Genomic DNA, 18,100 nt, shown 5'->3' on the forward strand with positions numbered 1-18,100 from the left:
TATCACTCCTTTGCTTCTGCAATGTCTTCCTTTCTGCCTCTTGGTCATTGCTGAGGTAGAAAGATACTTCCCATCAGAGTAGTAAGTGTTCAAGCTGAGTTGAGCGTGTGGGCTTCTTGCATACAGACACCAGTTCAATGATGTGGGGTTTACCTCACAGAAGCCTTTCACTTGGAGGAAGCAGTTGTTTTCCTGAATGTCCTTATGCAGATTAGTAATAGTAGGAAGGAAAGGGCTTCCTTCTTTTAAAATGTATATATTTTTTAGAAGTTGATATACCTTTATTCATTTATTTTTATGTGGTGCCGAGGATCAAACCCAGTACCTCACACATGCTAGGCAAGCACTTTATCACTGAGCCACAACCCCAGCCCAGGAAAGGGCTTCTTTAAGCTTCCTAACTCCCTCCATTCTGCTCATCTGAAAAAGGGGAGGTGATCCAAACCATTTGGGAAAAAGCCAAGGCAGAATGACTGGACAGGAGAAGGGCTGCAGCACTGCTCTCTATGAGGTCAGGCAGTGGAAAATCTAGGTGGCCTTTTTCCCTCTAGCACTAGAAAGTTACACAGACCTCTACTTTACATACTCAAAAGAGAAGAAAGAGGGTCCCCTGTCTGCCCCTCACCTGATAGTAAGACATACTTATATTTGCAAGACATTTTCTGAACCAAGTTTGTGCAACCAAGTTACTAAGAGAGGATATGTGAAAATATAAAGGTAAATGCATTTTATAAACATGTTATTATCATAAATTGATTTAGATATTTACCACTTGAACCTTTGAGTTATGTGGATGTAGTTCCTAAGGAGAGTTTATCACAAATGTCGTAGTGGGAAATTACGATCATTTGGATTTTTCTGTTTACTTCTTTTTATTTGATATTCATGGTGTTCCGAACCCCTTTGGAGCTAAGCCCTACAATACCTGAAGACTTCCGCCAATATGCAATAGGTAAATCATGTCAAGTGGACAGCTCTTCGTCTGCCTAGTGTTTCATGGTTTTCAAGTTGTACATGCTGGAAAGGTTCTTTAGATAAAGGATGAGAGGAAAACAGCATTAGGTACATTAGTTGAAATTGGCATCATGTTGGCAAAGTGTAATAAGCCTTAGGGGAGCTCAGTGTTCAAACTACTCAATTGAATGCTGCAATTTCCCATAACAATTTAAAAGGCCTGCAGGCATGCTAAAGTCATAGCTGGATCTTTCAGTTAACACTCTGTAACATGACCCCAAAGTCTCATTTACATCACAGCAATTAAAATATATATTCCACATTACATGCTTACTACTATATACCGTAGGAATAATCTAATGAAATGTGGCTGTTTTCTGAAAATAACCACAGAAATCTTTCTATTCATAATTTCTTCTTTTCAAAGTGGTATTACCAATACACACATGTACACAGAGGGTAAGGGTGATTATGAATGGGGGAGGGATAGGGGAGGGGTGGGGCAGGGGAAGAGGAGTGCAATTTAGACTAATAACTAGTAAACATTACTACTTGACGACCCACATGAAATCAGTTTAGTTGTTTCAGTTTAGTCCACTGGTGACAGGTGTCTATTATACAAAATAATTATTATAATCAGTGCTTATTGCTTCCCTTCTGGTAATTAGGAAGTAGAGGGACAAAAAATTAAATTAATATTAAAATAATACAACTCCTTCTTGTAGAAGCGCTGCCTCCAGACTAGGACAGAAATGCTAACACCCAGGTGGGAAAGTGATAGAAAAGTATATAATAACACTTACCTGACGAAGGTATTTTCATAAATCTGAGTCCTTTCCTTACTCTTCCATCCCAATTAGATTTAAAATCCTCCTGGCATATGGATTATAACTGTAACTATTAACTGATAGCATAACTGTTTTGTAATGAGATGAATAGCAAATTAAATTACTTTACAGCAAAGCCACAGTGGCCAAAATTAGATCATATTTTCTCAACAGTGACTATTGCACTTCAGTAATGCTTTCTTTGAAGAAACAGACCAATTTGACTTACTCCAAATTGTTGTTGCGGTTTAATATTTATTGAGTAGCCACAATTTACTAGCTTACCTTGAAAATGTGGTTTTTAACAATTGTCTAGAATGCATCACCAAGATATGAAGCACAGTGGCAAAAGTCCAGCTTCTCCACTTGGCAGACAGTCAACGGGAACCCAAGGAAACGGAATTTCTCCCAGTTTCTGTTGGAACACTCTTGCTTGCACTGCCCTTTTGTGGTCAGGAAGAGTGTTGAGAGAATCCTACTTCAGCAGACATCTGAGAAGGCAACACTTTTATCTACTGCCTGGGTCCATTTTCATCTTATGTCATTTATAACTGTCATTAGTGACAGCATAAAAAATATTTTTAAAATTGCTCTTCTTACTACTGAGACTTTTTGCTCATTATTGAAAGGTGCCTCTTTGGAGCAGACAGAGCCCCCTCAAGGGAGCACTGCTTTGGGCAATGACAGGGCACAGGCTGAATATCAGCCTCCACTTAACTTTCAGCAGATGACCCCTGTCACCTGAGTTGGGCCATGTCTACCTAACATTTTAAAATTGATAAATTATGCACGTATCTGTCTTTATGATATAAAACATCCAGGAAATCTAGAACTAAGTAATTGGATCCACGTTTCCTATTTTTACTTGACTGTTTGGCAGCATTTATGCAAAGTTACAATATTTGAGTGTATTGTACATATGCACTTTAAGGTGTGTGACTAAACTTGGGATGTCAAAACATTAAATTATGTGAGCCTATACCTTAGCCGAACATATTTATATTCCCTGGTACTGTTGCATTAAATTTTGTTTTAAAACAAACAATAAACACTAAGGAAGAAAAATATTAAAGAGAATTGAATCCTCTAGAGTAGGTGCACAGCCTGCTTGCCAGGCTGGTGATAACAACATTGGTCTGTTTCCCATACCCATAGAGTCAGAGTTCAGACCTGAGCCAGACCACATAGTCTCTACAGCAAGCTAAAAGGGTTTCCTCAGTTCTTTGGACAATTCAGAGCAAACCAAAAGGCTTCATAAAACCCTGAAGCAACTCTGGCATTGACCCCATGCCCCTAGACCTCACCACTTGAAGGAGGAAGTGGGGTTTCCTCACTCCACTGGGAGACATTCACCCAAGTTTCCTGCTCTCCAGGAGTCTGTTAAGAAGGTGCCATTTGGCTGGGTTGGTGCTTTTCAGACAGATGAAAACTGTCTGGTGGGCAGTAGACAGAGAGTATGTTTATTATAGTAATTTTGCCTGTGGGTTACAGAGGCATGAAAAACTGCAGTTATCCTTTATTCTCCAAGTACATGTGGGTAGTTATCAGGTCTCCACCAAGTTGTTTCTAAAATAAACCTAACATAGTTCTTTCAATTTAGAGACTCTTAATCAGTTTTATTACTACTCTCGAAAGTCCTTCCAGTGTTTGCCTACTGCCATCTACTACTAAGACATAAATATTTGGATAGCATTATAAATGAAATTGCTTTCAAATTATAGATGTGGGAGTTATTTCCCCCCCTCATTTGAGATATCACATTTACAAAGAAGCTTATAAAAATTCAAAACTAAAATTTCATTCAAACATTTTAGCAAAATATCAGTTTTGTTACAGATATAAAATTCCTGGCTCTCAACCTTACAGAACAGTGCTTTGATACATTTTCCCATGGTAGCTTCCCCAGATCACTTAGGTGTAAGCCTTAGGACAAAAAACATAGTTCTTGAACACTGGAAAATATTCTTTATTTAATTATAATAGCTGACTTTTTTTAAGTTCTCATGTGCTACTCACTATACTAATTGCTTTAAAAAAAAAAAACTTCATCATGTTTAATATATATGGTACATCTATGAAAAAGGTATTATCATATGCCTTTTAAAGAATTAAATAAGCTTCAGAGAGTTCAAGTACCCTGTCCAAGGGCAAATATCACATGAATTGTCAGTAATGAGGCTAGACTTCAGATTTGCCTCATCAAAAATTTGGGCTTTAGCCAGGTGTGGTGGTGCATGCCTGTAATCCCAGCGACTTGGGAGACTGAGGTAGGAGGATCAGGAGTTCAAAACCAGCCTCAGCAAAAGCAAGGCAGTAAGCAACTCAGTGAGACCCTGTCTCTAAATAAAATACAAAATAGGGCTGGGGATGTGGCTCAGTGGTGGAGTGCCCCTGAGTTCAGGGTAAGAACTTAATTGTTTCTGAATTGTGTTTCTCAGTGTCTGAGGTCTGTTTCTTCTCTGTAGACTTCCATGGCAGACAGCCTCCCTCCAAAAACATAAACAAACTCCAAGTTTACAACTTCCCAGATTAGCAATGCCAATGAAAAGAGTAGGCTCATTTCCAATCATTTTATCAGATGTCCTGGGTCTGACCTTATGGGACTGAATTAGATCACATGGGCATTCCTGAACAAGTCAGATATTCTGTACAGGCAGTTCCTGGGCTCCAGGATTGGGGTCTGCTCCCCATGAACCCCTTAAGCGCATTGTTGGGGAGGGCCATTTATTCAGGAAAATGCAGGGCATACAAAAATAAATCAGTTCAACCATGATGGCTCTGATGTGGGAGAGCCTCTCCCTTTTGGTACCTAAATCCTGTGGGATGAAGACAAATCAAGGTAACTGTGACCATGTCTCCCTATGACACACGTCACAGGTTTTTTTTTTTTGGTTTTTTTTTTTTTTTTTTGTTCTTCCTAATTGTCTTTTCCTTGAAGAAGCAGCTTTCTACATTATTCTATCTTCCTGGTCTTGAATTTTATATATATATTTTTTATTCTTCAGTTGAACTTCACATGGTTTTTATTTTTGCCTCCTGGGTACTGGCATCTCTGCAAATTTAATTATGATGGTATTTTCAATATGACAGCCTTCATTGGCTGTTAATACTGGATCTGTTGACATTCTGACACAGTTTGTTAAATTCTTTTTTGTCATCTCTCTCTCTCTCTCTCTCTCTCTCTCTCTCTCTTTCTCTCTCTCTGTTTTTTTTTTTTGGTGTGGTTTGTTGTTGTTGGTGGTGCCGGTGTTTTTTATTGTTTAAATCTCCTTTTTGTTCTAAGATTCAAAAGTGTAGTCCAGTGGTTAAGAATAGAGATTGGAGATTAAACTGAAACATGTTCAAATTCTGCTATTTTCTGACTCTGACCTTGGACAAGCGACTTAATCTCTCTGATCCTTATTTTTCTTACATGAAAATAGGGTTTATAATTCTTACTTAGCAAGGTTGTTGTGAGGATTAAATGAGGTCATATATGTAAAGCACCTGACATATTTTAAGCACTCAATAAATAATCAAGACTGAAATTAATAATTCATCAAGGAGCTTTTATGTCTACTCTTAAAGAAAAGATGCACAGCACTTAGGGAAATAATATTAGCTCTTCATTTTAAGAAGCTGCCCCAGTTGTACACAGCCTTGCCAGCTGTCACCAGGTCAGTAATACCTGTCTTTTAGTCACTTATGATACAGCAGACTATAGTTGTTTTTTAAGCCATCCAACAAACTTGCTTATTTTTCTCTCACTACAACTAAAGGTTTGAAATGGGAGCTGATGCTGCACAGATCTTATAGTGTGGCAATTGCAAAGAAATAAATGGAAGAGCGCCATACAGGAATATGAACCCCAATGTAGCCACTACTAAGGTGTGATTTGAGAGTTGTTATTAATTCTTATATTTCCTCATCTGTGCCACTGGAAAACTACTCAAAATTGCTGTGTTTCTGTTAGGAATAGAAATTCTATATGTCAAATGCCTAACATGAATAAATGGAAGTCATTATTGTCATTGCGTATTTGATTGTGGCTGGCGGGTCCACTAGGTGTGCATGCTTGGTTGAAAATGGAAGGACCTAGTTCAATTAGAACACTATATCTGGAATGATATCAATGGTGTCTATTTCGTTGCATTTTTACTTAGTGTGTTTCATTCATTCATTCATTCATTCATTTTGCAGTATTGAACCCAGGGCCTAGCATATGCTAGGCAAGCACTGAGCTACATCCCAATCCCTTATTGTTTTTTTATTTTGAGACAGGTCTCACTAAATTGCCCTGGCTGGCCTTGAACTGGCAGTTCTTCTGTCTCAGCCTCCAGAGTAGTCGGGATTACAGGTGTGCACTACCATGCCCAACTACCTAGTATGTATTTGAGGCCATTTAAACACCACAGTATCATATATATTCCACAAAACTGTGTTCCTTGCTTTTCCCTCTGAACCAGATGTTATTACTGTCAGAATTTTCAAAGACCTGGCTAATGCTGAAGCACAAGTGAAGAGATTGGTGGCCTCTATATCCAGGGTGTTGGTTTAAACCATCACAGAAATGTTTAAATAGATATGATGGATATTGGGTTGATCCAGGAAAGCAGACAATTTGAGAAATATTATTTACACTTTATCTTAAGGTCTGCAGTCTAGGAAAGCTCCGTTTGACTCAGCTATATTGGATTCTTGATTGCCTTTCCCATCTATTCTAAGTATAGAGATTATGACCTCCCAATATTTATTCATGTCTTTGCAGTCATAGACTATCTACCTGTATTGATATATTATCTATTAAATATTTCTTTTCATAATTTTCATCAGAAAAAAATCACTGTTAATTTCAAACCTTGCAGGTGAATCTTTTAGTTTTTAGATTATAGAATATATTCCCTTTTTACATCACTGAGTAAACGAACCTCATTCTTTTTTTCATTTTTGGTCATTTTCAGTTTCTGTTTCCTTCTTCATATAGATATTTTTGAAAGAATTTTTAATGATTTGATGAGTTTTAAGGTACTTCTCTTATTGCCTAAGGCACTGTTCTATATATTTTCCAATTAAAAATTTTCCAGTATTCACATTTATTCAGTAGCTATTTTAGTACACTGTTCCTATTTATTTTATTATCTAAGTTTACATATCTGCTATCTTCGTGACAAAACATGAAGAATAGTTTTGAGTTTTAAAAAATGTTTCCTTTTCATTTTAAAAATAAAGGCATAAATATATCTTTTGCCTGAAAATATTAATAATATATTAAGCAAAAGTAGGGTACAAGATTATTCATATTATACACACACCCACACACCCCCACACACAGAAAATATCTGAAAAGGTAAACACCAAAATATTAAGTGGGAATTTTTTTTTGTTTATTTTAAATTTCTATAAGGAACCAATATTACCTGCTTCATACATTGTTTTCAACAAAAGAGAAGCAAAAATTGGAAGTGTGTATTTAAGAGTGTCTAGAGGATGGCCTCCTGTTATCTCTGTCTCAGGAGAAGTCTTCTTGTGGCCAGCTGCTCTATCCAGAAACCTGGTATCAGTCTCAATTCTTTCTTTTTCCTCACTCATATTTCAACCCTGTATTTTAGTGAACTGTGACCAAAAGACTTCACAAGAACAATGCAGAGGAGGAAAATCTTATTTTGCCTCCTGGTTTCAGGGGTCTCAGTTCATAGACAGCTGACTTCATAGCTCTGGGCCCCAACTGAAGCAGAGCATCATGGCAGATGGAGGTGTTGGAGAGAGGCAGTTCAGGACATGGCACCCAGGAAGCAGAGAGAGCTCTGCTCACAAGGGACAAAATATAAACCCCAAGGTCATGCCTCCAGTGACCTACTGCCTCCAGCCACACCCTACCTGCCTACAGTTACCACCCGGTAATCCATTGTCAGTACCTTAATCCACTGATTAATTTAAGGCTTTCTTAATCAGATCATTTCACCTCTCAACATTCTTTCATTGTCTTGCACTTGAATTTTGGGGGGACACCTCATATCTAAACCATAACACCATCACAGCTTTGCTGATGCCACCTCTAACATTTTCTCTAATCCGGTCCCTCTTCTAAATCTCTGCTGCCACTTCCTGCTCCTTAGTCCAAACCCCATCTCTTGCCTGGACTTCTGAAAATCTGTCTACAAGTTTTCCTGCTTTTGCTTGAGACCACACATCCCTGTTTTTCACATTTCAGCTAGAGAGATCTTTGTAAACTGAAAATGTAATTACTCTCTTGCTTACAATTCTCTAGTAGTGACCCAGTGCTGGTGAACCATGGATGAAGCTGTTTAACCTGTTCTATAAACTCTGCATTTCATCTTTTAGATCCCTCTGGACTCATCTCACTCTTCTCCTTCCCTTCTATGCCCAGCCTCAACGGCATGCTCTTCCCAACTGCAGAATGTTTCTTCGTTGTTTTTGTTGTTGTTTTGTTTTTGTATAGTACTGGCCTCTCAGATGCCAGGTGAGCACTCTTTCTACCACTGAGCTATACCCCCAGACCTCTGAGTACTTTTTGGACATGTTATTCTCTCAACCTGGCCTGTTCTGTTACAACCCCTTCCATGTGACATATATACTTGTGATCAGGCTAAAGCTTATTTATCTATGGGTCTCATGTTAAACATATTTTTTTCCAGAGAAGTGTTCTTTTGGCCTTAATTCTCAATCAGATTACATCTTCTAATTTCTCACTTAGTAACATGATATTTTTTGCAGCATTTGTACAATTTTAACTATATATTTACTTTGTCACCAATTCTCTATTTTCTTTTTCCTCTTTCAGATTTTAAGAGGGTAGGGACTGTGCCTTGTTTATTTTTCCATTTCCAGTGTGTCTCACCATGCCTGATAGGTGGCTAGGCACTCTATATATGTGTGACAAAAAAGATAAGTAGAGAAATTAATGATCAGTTTGCCATGTATACACCTATGTCAATGCATGCATTACTGCAGAGTGGACCTCCTGGCCTCATTTCACTTTCCCATCTAATCAATCAATCTCTACCTTGTGTGTGCAGTTTACATTTAGTGTGATTATTGATATGTTTAGGTTTCTCATCTCCTATCCATTTACATTTTTAAAAAATTAGTTGCAGATGTTCACAATACCATTGTTTTATTTTTATTTATTTTTATGAGGTGCTGAGAATCAAACCCAGTGCCTTACACGTGCCAGGCAGACGCTCAACCATCTGTAGAGCCCCCATCCATTTACTTTTAACCCATTTATGTCTTTATAAAGTGTGTTTGCTGGAAGCAGAATCAAATTTGATATTTTTTTAATCCAATGTAAAAAATCTTCCTTTCATGGGGCGTTTAGGTCATTTACATGTGATTATTGTCTTGGTTAGGATTATGCCTATCGTTTTGTTATTTGTTTTTTATTTGCCCCATATTTTCTTTGTACCTCTTTTCTACCTTCTTTTGATTAAAATTGATTATTTGTATGTTTTCTAATTACATTATGCCTTTTGGCTTACTAATTATGATTTTTTAAATTTTCATGCTTACTTTAAGTTTAAAGTATACGTCTTTAATGTAGTGCAGTTTACCTTGAAGTAATATTATGTCACTTCTTGAGCAATATACAAACCTTACAAAAGTTACTTGTTTCTCCCCTTTCCCACCTTTATTTCCCTCCTTTATTTATTTTTGTGTTACATTTTCATTCCTCATATATTTTAAACCCTACAATACATTGCTATGATTTTTACTTAAATGATCCTCTTTTAAGAAGGTTTAGGTAAGAAAAACTGTCTTAAATATTTAGCTATGTATTTGCCATTTTCAAGTGCTGTTCATTCTTTCTACAGATCCACATTTCTATATGATGTCACTTTCTTTTTGCTGGTGAACTTACTCTATTGTTTCTTTTTCTTTTTCTTTCTTTTTTTTTTTTTTTTTTTTTTTTTTTTTTTTTTTTTTTGTAGTGCAAGTCCGTTGATTAGCTTTTGTATGTCTGAAAAACTGTTTAATTCACCCTAAATTTTGAGAGATATATTCATTGGGTATAGAACATTTGGTGACAGCTCTTTTTACTTTCAGTTCTTCTAGGGCTGGGGTTGTGGCTCAGCGTTAGGGCACTCACCTGGTACATGTGAGGCACTGGGTTCGATCCTGAGCACCACATAAAAAGAAATAAACAAAGGCACTGTGTCCATCTATACCTAAAAGTAATTTTTAGAAAGAAGTTTCTCTAATGTCTTTTTGTGTATTTTATTTCTATTGGGAAGCTAAATGTAACCTGATGTATGTAATCATAATCATAATCAGATGGTTAGGTATAGTTTTCTTCAAATTTCTTTTGCTTGAGGCTTATTGAGCTCCTGATATCTTTGGGTTTACAGTATTCATCAGATTTGAAAATTTTTCACTTATTTCTTCTTCATGTATTTTCTGTTCACTACTATTTGTCTTCTTCTTTGGGAATTCTGATTATATCTATATCAGCCTCTTAAAGTTGTCCTATATCTATCTCACTGGTGATTTATTTATTTATCCATCCCTTTTATTTTTCTGTGCTTCATTTTGTATAGTGACTACTCTTTGAATTCATTACTCCTTCTGCAATATCTAATCTGCCATCAATCCCATCCATTGCATTTTTTCATTTCAGACTCTGTCGTTTTCCTCCAGAAATTTGATTTGAGTCTTCTTTTTATATATTACATGTCTCTATTTAATTTTTCAAGCATACGGAACACACTTAAAATAACTGTTTTCACATCCTTGTCTATTAATTGTAACACATAGGTCAGTTCTGGGTCAGTTTCAATTGATTGATTTTTTTCTCTTATTTTCCTGTCTCATTACATGCCTGATGATCTTTGAATGAATGACAGTGAATTTTATCTTTTCAAGTAGTGAATATTTTTGTGTCCCTATAATATTCTTGAACTTTTTTTTTTTTTTTTTTTTTTTTTTTAAATAGGGCAGTTAGTTAAGCAATTTGAAAAGGGTTTGATCCTTTCTGGTCTTGCTTTTAAGATTTTTATATGGACCAGTGATTAGTCTCATGGTAAATATTCCCCATAACAGAGGAAGGAATTTCTTGAGTGCATTGCCCAATAATTTATTAATTTTTCAAGTTTGGCTGATGGGAACAAACACTATTCTTGTATGAACCCTGGATACCTTACCTGTAATTTATTGGTCCTAAAGGGAACCATTTTGCTCCCAGGAATATTTGGTCTAGAAACATGTTTGATTGTCATAATTGGGGCAACTGCTGGCATCTAGTGGATAGAGGCTACAAATACTGATAAACATTGTACTATAGGAGAGCCCCTCACAAAAATGATTTTTTTCTTCTGAAGAGTCGGTAGTGCTGAGGTTTGGATACCCTGTTATCCTCCTTCCAGGTAGTTCTTTCTCTAGCCAGTTCACATATATGTGCTGATGGTAATCTGCTGAATACTCAAAACAAACCCTCTCAGGCCCCTAGGATTCTTTTTCCACACGCTTCTCTTTTCCAACATTTTCCAAAAATTGGCAAATTCTTACAATCTGTTCTACTGGATTCATTTCTATCTCTTTAATTTAGGAAGTCCACTAAGTTAGGGCTCTCCCTGGGTTTCTTCCTTCCAATGCTATAGTCTAGAAATTGTCAAGTTAGTGAGTCAGGGGTTGTCAGGGGTCCACCATGTTTGTTTCCATGTCTCAGGGCTCCTTGGCCTTCACTGCTGATTTCCATGGCTTGAAAACTATTGTTTCAAATATTTTTGTTGATGTTATTTTAGACAGGAAAGTAGATTTAGTTCCGGTTACTCCATCTTTGCTCAAGCAGCAGATGATTTCTTACTTCTTATTGTTATCAAATATTCTCTTTATTACTTGTCATGTTTAAAGAAAGCAACTTGACTCTTTTTCTCCTTCTCAACCACTATTAGTGGTTATGTTTTATTTGTTTTTTCTCTGTACCTGTATCTTATCAACAGCATCTATTTGTTACTCATAATAGACTCTCCTTTCTTACATCTTTCCTTTTATAATATTATTCATGTTTTAAATTTGAACCACAAACATGATACTTATATTCTCTTGCATTCTGTTTTCTGAATCTGTAAGTTCAAATTCCAGTTAAGCTTGAATTTAGCATTACTGGAAAAAGTCACAGTAATATGATTTCATCTGGTTCTTGTGTCAATTCTTTGATTTCCTCTAAAATGAGCAATGGTAACCGATTTCCTCTTGGTTCTATTGGTATTAATCTAGCTATTCAATAAAGGAAAATTCTTATGGTATGCAAAGTTGTATTGACTGATTAACATAACTGGTAATAGTTTATAAATAAATACTATCTTATTGGAGAAATATGAATTGTAACAAAAGACAAAAATTTGGTATTGTGTGCAAAGAATTTAATTTAAGTCTTTATTCTAAAACGTAGGAGGATATATTAGTATTCATCTGAAGTCTACTTATTCTTTTGGATGAGTTTTCCAACTATAGTAAAGACAAAAGTCTGCGTAGAAAGATATTAAAGGTAACATTTTCTGTAATATTTGTAACTCTTACATAAAATAAATAACAATGGAAGCCAGAAGGAGTTTTACCAATAGGCTATTTAGTCTTTGGGGTTTGTGTATATGCTTTTATTTTAATTCAAGTCATTTTAGAACTATCATTGACTTTAGGGATACTTTTTATAGACCTGAAAAATTATAATTAGTGGCATCAAGGGTTTTAAAGACGTACATACTCCAATTAAAATCAGATTACTTTCTAAAGGTACAACTTAAAATAATTTCTTTGGAATTAGGAATATGTAACAAGGTAATCATGTTCAGTTTTCTGGAGAAGTTTTGAAGTATATCTAAGTAATATATCTGAAATAGAGGACATGGTCGCCCTGCGTTAGTGTCCATCAATGAGGAACTACCTGCCCATTTGAAAAGTCAAATATTTTCAAAATACAGGTACTCCTCAACTTAGGATGGGGTTATGTTCTGATAAACCCATTACAAACTGGAGGTGTTTTAAGTCAAAATCTACTTAATACATCAAGTCTTCCAAACACCATAGCTTAACAGCAAAATATACTGTAGAGTATTGGTTGCTTACCTCTGTGTTATGTGGCTGACTAGAAGCTATGGTTCACTGCCATAGCCCAGCATCACCAGAGTGTTGTTACATGTCACTAGCCTAGAAAAAGATCAAAATTCAAAGTATAGTTTATACTGAATGTACATTGCTTTCACACCATCATACCCTTGAAAAATCGAGTCAAACTCTCCCAAAATGAGACTGTCTAGATTAAGAAAAAACAAAGAACTAAGTAATACAGTTTGCTTTAGGACTAGCTGTGATTTCCAGAGCAGTATTTTGATTAGTAGCCAGGTTGTTTTCCAAGGAGTTAGTGAAAATTAACCAAATCTATTCGATATTATGTATACTTGCCAGTTTAATCAAAAGATTTTGATCCATTTTTTTCTTGTATCTTTCTTTCTTTCTCAAAGGCTCTGCTTTCTGATGTGGCTCATGTCCTGTTCATTGAGTTCTTAATGAGGAATATATGCACAGTGACCTTCTTCCTTGTGTAGGAATGTGTAGTCACCATCAAAGCGTTTCAACTGTTAGCAATCCTTAAGCAGCTGTACTTCCTAACCTCCTCATTCTCAGTGTTGAGTGGAAGAGATAACATAGAAAATTGACTTTTGAAGTCATGTTGAGCTCCTTGACTTCCTTCAGAAACATATCACTAGTTACAAACACCACAGGGTAGATCGACTCCTTGAAGAGTTTAACTATGTACAAAAATGGAATCAGAGATAAAAAGGACTTTTTATTGTTTGGAATGTCTAAGATCAAATTGCCTCTGTCTCTGATAGTATATGAAAGTGTTGTATCTTCCTTTATCATGGCACTTTATATTGCTCCACAAACAAAGAAAACTGAGATATTTGGTGCTGGATGTGGTCTATGAAGTTCAAGAGTACTTACAATTATCTTCTTGAGTTTTGTGTGTAGTTCCAAGGACCTAGTACCACCCGACCAAAAGGAAAGAAACAACAATAACAACAACAGCAACAAAACCCTAACAATACACAAACTTATAGTATCTTTTATTGCTAATTTATTAACACATAAAATTGATTTATAAAGTTTGGTAACATTGCGACAAAGTTGTATCTTTAATTGTGATGATATACTTCATATTACCATATTAAAGAACATCATTATTATCCAATTTGCAGAGTACAAAATTGTATCATGAAAATTAGACAGTAAAGAGAATTCTTGTCACATTCAAAAGGAAGTTACTCAGCATGCCAAAATATCATATTTTGGGGTATGGTTATCTGATCCAATCATTCAGCAACTTATTTCAAAATAGATGTCAACTTAGGGCACAAAATGAAAGTTCTATAATGATTTTGAATCTCAAATCTCTATTACTGAGAATGCTTGAGTTATATTTTTTCTGGTCAATTAAAAGGCTTTTTGATGATCAGTTAGTTTTGAGGGTCTATGTGGCCTTTCCTCTGAAGAGATCAAGACTATTTTGGAAACAAAATTTTTGTTGAACTCAAGATATTTTTATTCAGTCTGTACAACAGTTAGTTTAAAGATCTTACTTGGCTTTGTTTTAACATTCTAGAATTGGGCAACACTTCATTGCATAAAACAGATCAGGGTTTCAGTGGCCTGAATGGAAGAGGTTAATTTTATAGACAGTGAAGGTAGAAACAAAGAAGAAAATGTGAACCAATCATTTCAAAGTTACTTTCCTTATAAGGCAAGGAGGACACAGAAAAATGAAAAAATAAGTGACTAGTTTATCAGATTAACTTGAGTTACTTTTTCATAAGATTAAAACAAAGGGATATTTATTACCAAGTTGATTAAACTGGTCTGTTTAGAAAATTTGGCTATCATCTCTTTCTTGGAAGGTCAGGAAAGTCAGATAATTGTTACTCAATTCCTGTTTGTGACATGGAACCCCAGCTTGGTTGACTCCATTTTGATGTTTAGTCTGGTCTGTGGAACCCAGTGCAGGAGCCTAGTCTAAAACTGTGGCCACCTGCCCGGCATGGTGGTACACAGCATGATCCTAGCAGCTCGGGAGCCTGAGACAGGAGGATTACCAGTTCAAAGCCAATCTCAGTAACTCAGTGAGACCCTGTTTCTAAATAAAACATAAAAAGGGCTGGAGATGTGGCTCAGTGGTTAAGCGCCCCTGGGTTCCATCCCTGGTACCAAAAAAAGAAGAAAAAAAAAAAAAAAAGAAGAAGAAGAAGAAGAAATTTAAAAATAAAACTATAACCACTATAACCACTTGTGATTTTTATTGAAAATACTATTGGGAAAAATGTTCCTAATTGTCTGACTAAAATGTATGCTCCATGAGAGTAGAACATCGTTTTATTATCTTCTGTGTCCCTGGCGCCTAGAAGAGGCCCAACATATGGTAGTCATTCTGTAAATGTTCATCTAATGTAACTTCATTAGAGTGAATTGGGGGCAGGGGTCATAGTGCAGTGGTAGTGTGCTTGCCTAGCATGCCTGAGGCACTGGGTTCAATTCTCAGCACTGCCTATAAATAAATAAAATAGAGGTTCATTGACAACTAAAAATAGATTTTTTTAAAGAGTGAATTGTTTTGTTGTTTTAATCCCATTGTACAGAAATAGTTTCTATCACTATACCTTAAAATTATTTATCATCCTAAACTGAAAGGAGAACTACAAGGAAATACCATTCTAGGAAATACCATTTCTATTAAGAGCTTTTAAAAGGATTTGTAAAAAGAATAATGGAGTAGTGAATCATAAAGGGTCAAAGAAAATGATTTTTTTTTTTAAATTGGTGTCAAGGAAATGAAGAAAAAGAGAAATCAAGGTACAGTTCAACACCCAACTACAAATATTACCAATTACTTTGAACAGCCCAGCTCAATGCAATAACAAAGAAACATGGAACCCCACTTGAAGGAACCATTTGTGGTCAATTTGGGTGGGTTGTGGGTGGGGCTGTACTTTGGCTGAAGAGGTGGTATGGAGGAGCAGTCCAAACTTTTCCAAAAAAGGCTCTGGAATGCTAATCATTCAGGCCCAGAGACTTTTGCCACTCTTTTTGTAACTGGACAGAAAGCAAAAGTCGAGAAGTAAGAGGTACAGGAATTGTAATGTTAAGCAGGAAAAAATCAAGAACTGTTGACAACTTCAATTAAACTGAGTTCACCTGGGAGAATCAGAGGCCGCTACAAGACTCCAAGTTGGAAACACATTAAAGAGCTGTGTGATGTGTCTAATGATAGCGAAGGGTGAAGAAAGGGAGAGAGACTCTTCGGGAGAGAGATTCTACATGGAAGAAAATATCTAAATGGATGTCACAGCCTTAAGGATGACAACTAAAGAGAAGACCTGGGGCCAGCTGGAAATCATGTATTTCAAGTTGATTATAAAATCATTCAAATAAAAAGCAAATTCAGGAAAGTAGGATTGAGGTGGGGGAAAACACTGAGGGCTGAAGTCAAAGCCCTTGGGGGCATTCAGATTAAAAAGGACAAAATGAGAAAGAATAAAGACAAAAGTGGATCATTTAAAATTCGGATTAGTCCTGGGCAACTGTCCCTCTTCCAGACCCCAGATCTAGTGCAGCAGTGTCTGCTCTACTTGCCCTTTCCACTGTCAGTTCAGCAAATTCAGGAAAGAGTTGCTAAGCAAAGAAACAATTTGCCTTCCTTCTTCTAACTTATTCTTGCTACTGGCAGTTGTAGGAGTTACCCCCATCAAATTAGCCACTTGAATTGCCTTAAATATCAGGGTAGAGCTGATTAAATTCATTTGCTAGAGAGGAAAATGCGTTTTAAGGAAGGGGGTATGAGAGGGAGAAGAGCTTTTTTTTTTTCACAATTCAAGATGTTTCAGTCCTTAAAACATGAAAATTGTGCCCTCAGAAGGAAAAGTCTTCATAAAAATGATAAAACCTTCAATGCATTTGAAGAAGTTTCAGTCGTAAGAAGCTCCCTTTTTGCTCCTGCTCTTTAAACAAACAAACAAAAAAAAAATGTATTTTTTGAGAACAAAGAGTATTAAGTTTTTGTATGCCAAGAAATTAATTTGTGAATGGTGAAAATACTGCAAGAGAAAACTTTTCCATTGTGGAAAATTTATTAAACTATTGAAGCTAATTTTAAGCTGGCTTCTATAGTGAAATTGAAACTTGAGGGGTTTTTTTCTGTATTAATCTGAAAAATCAGATACATTTGCTTAAACAAACACTCATAGCTCTCATTAACAGAAAGTGCCTCACCTCTTGGTGTTACAGAATATTTACACCAATCTTACAGTTAACTAATTTATTGTTGCAAGCAAGATCCTAGACAGGCGAGATGGTTGTTTTTCTACCACCCTCCACACTGAGAAGGATAGAGCATAGTCAGGTTTTAGATGAATATTATGCTGACATCATGCCAACCTTTTATCTTTACAGAAAGGCCAGTGAGAATGGAACTCTGAGCACAGTTTGTAACAAGCAGGACTGATGTGCACACAGAAGGAATGAAGTATGGATGTGAAAGAACGTAGGCCTTATTGCTCCCTCACCAAGAGCAGACGGGAAAAAGAACGACGGTATACAAATTCCTCTGCAGACAATGAGGAGTGTAGGGTCCCTACGCAGAAGTCCTATAGTTCCAGTGAAACCTTGAAAGCTTTTGATCATGATTCTTCGAGGCTGCTTTACGGAAACAGAGTAAAGGATTTGGTTCACAGAGAAGCAGACGAGTATTCTAGACAAGGTAGGTAATGGTTCTAGCAGGAAGAGGCATGTTCCAGTGTTGCTGACTTGTAGGTACCATGTTTTTCCCAGAAGGGAACATGGTTATTTTTACAATTTTGGTATTCTACTCATTCTTATTCTAAGATTAGATGATCACACCATGTTCCAGATTAGCGGTAGAAAGCCACCTGTGGGTACATTGGCTCCAGGGCACAGGGACTGAAAACACACAGGGTAATTTCACAGTTCTGCATTCACATATAAGGCTTCCGGTTCTAAACATGGCCAAATTGTGTGCACACATGCTTGAAACTCAAGTTTCTAGGGCTCCTTTGCATTCAAATGAAGGTATTCACAATCATGGCTTTTATAGTTAGAACTGGTACAAGGAAACCAGGAGCTGTGGAAGAGGAAAGTCACCTGTCCCTCATAAGAAAATAAGAACTATGACCCTAGATAATCTCATGCTCCATCCAGTCCAGCTATTTGCAAGGGTGCATATTACTCAAGAGCCTGCTATCAAAGAGTTCCATCTTCTTTCTCTTAGTCAATCTAGTAAATTAAGATTACCCCTGAAGACATCCTAGTTTCCTGTA

At 36.4% G+C, this 18,100-nt stretch overlaps 1 protein-coding gene across 10 annotated transcripts in view; it reads left to right on the plus strand.

The window, feature by feature from the left end:
* The window catches only part of TENM3 (teneurin transmembrane protein 3), a 1,088,270-nt gene that overhangs the window by 626,143 nt on the left and 444,027 nt on the right, over positions 1 to 18,100 (plus strand). For 9 of the 10 annotated variants that reach the window (XM_079141831.1, XM_079141840.1, XM_079141843.1 and 6 more), the window contains one exon: positions 17,217 to 17,523. The exons of the other annotated variant lie outside the window; for it this stretch is intronic. In XM_079141831.1, coding sequence (XP_078997957.1) covers positions 17,292 to 17,523 — 232 coding nt within the window. In that variant the 5' untranslated portion in view covers positions 17,217 to 17,291. The remainder of the gene's footprint in view (positions 1 to 17,216; positions 17,524 to 18,100) is intronic. 10 annotated transcript variants of the gene reach the window in all.

The sequence above is a fragment of the Sciurus vulgaris genome (assembly GCF_902686455.1).
Source record: "Sciurus vulgaris genome assembly, chromosome: 5".
NCBI lineage: Eukaryota > Metazoa > Chordata > Mammalia > Rodentia > Sciuridae > Sciurus > Sciurus vulgaris.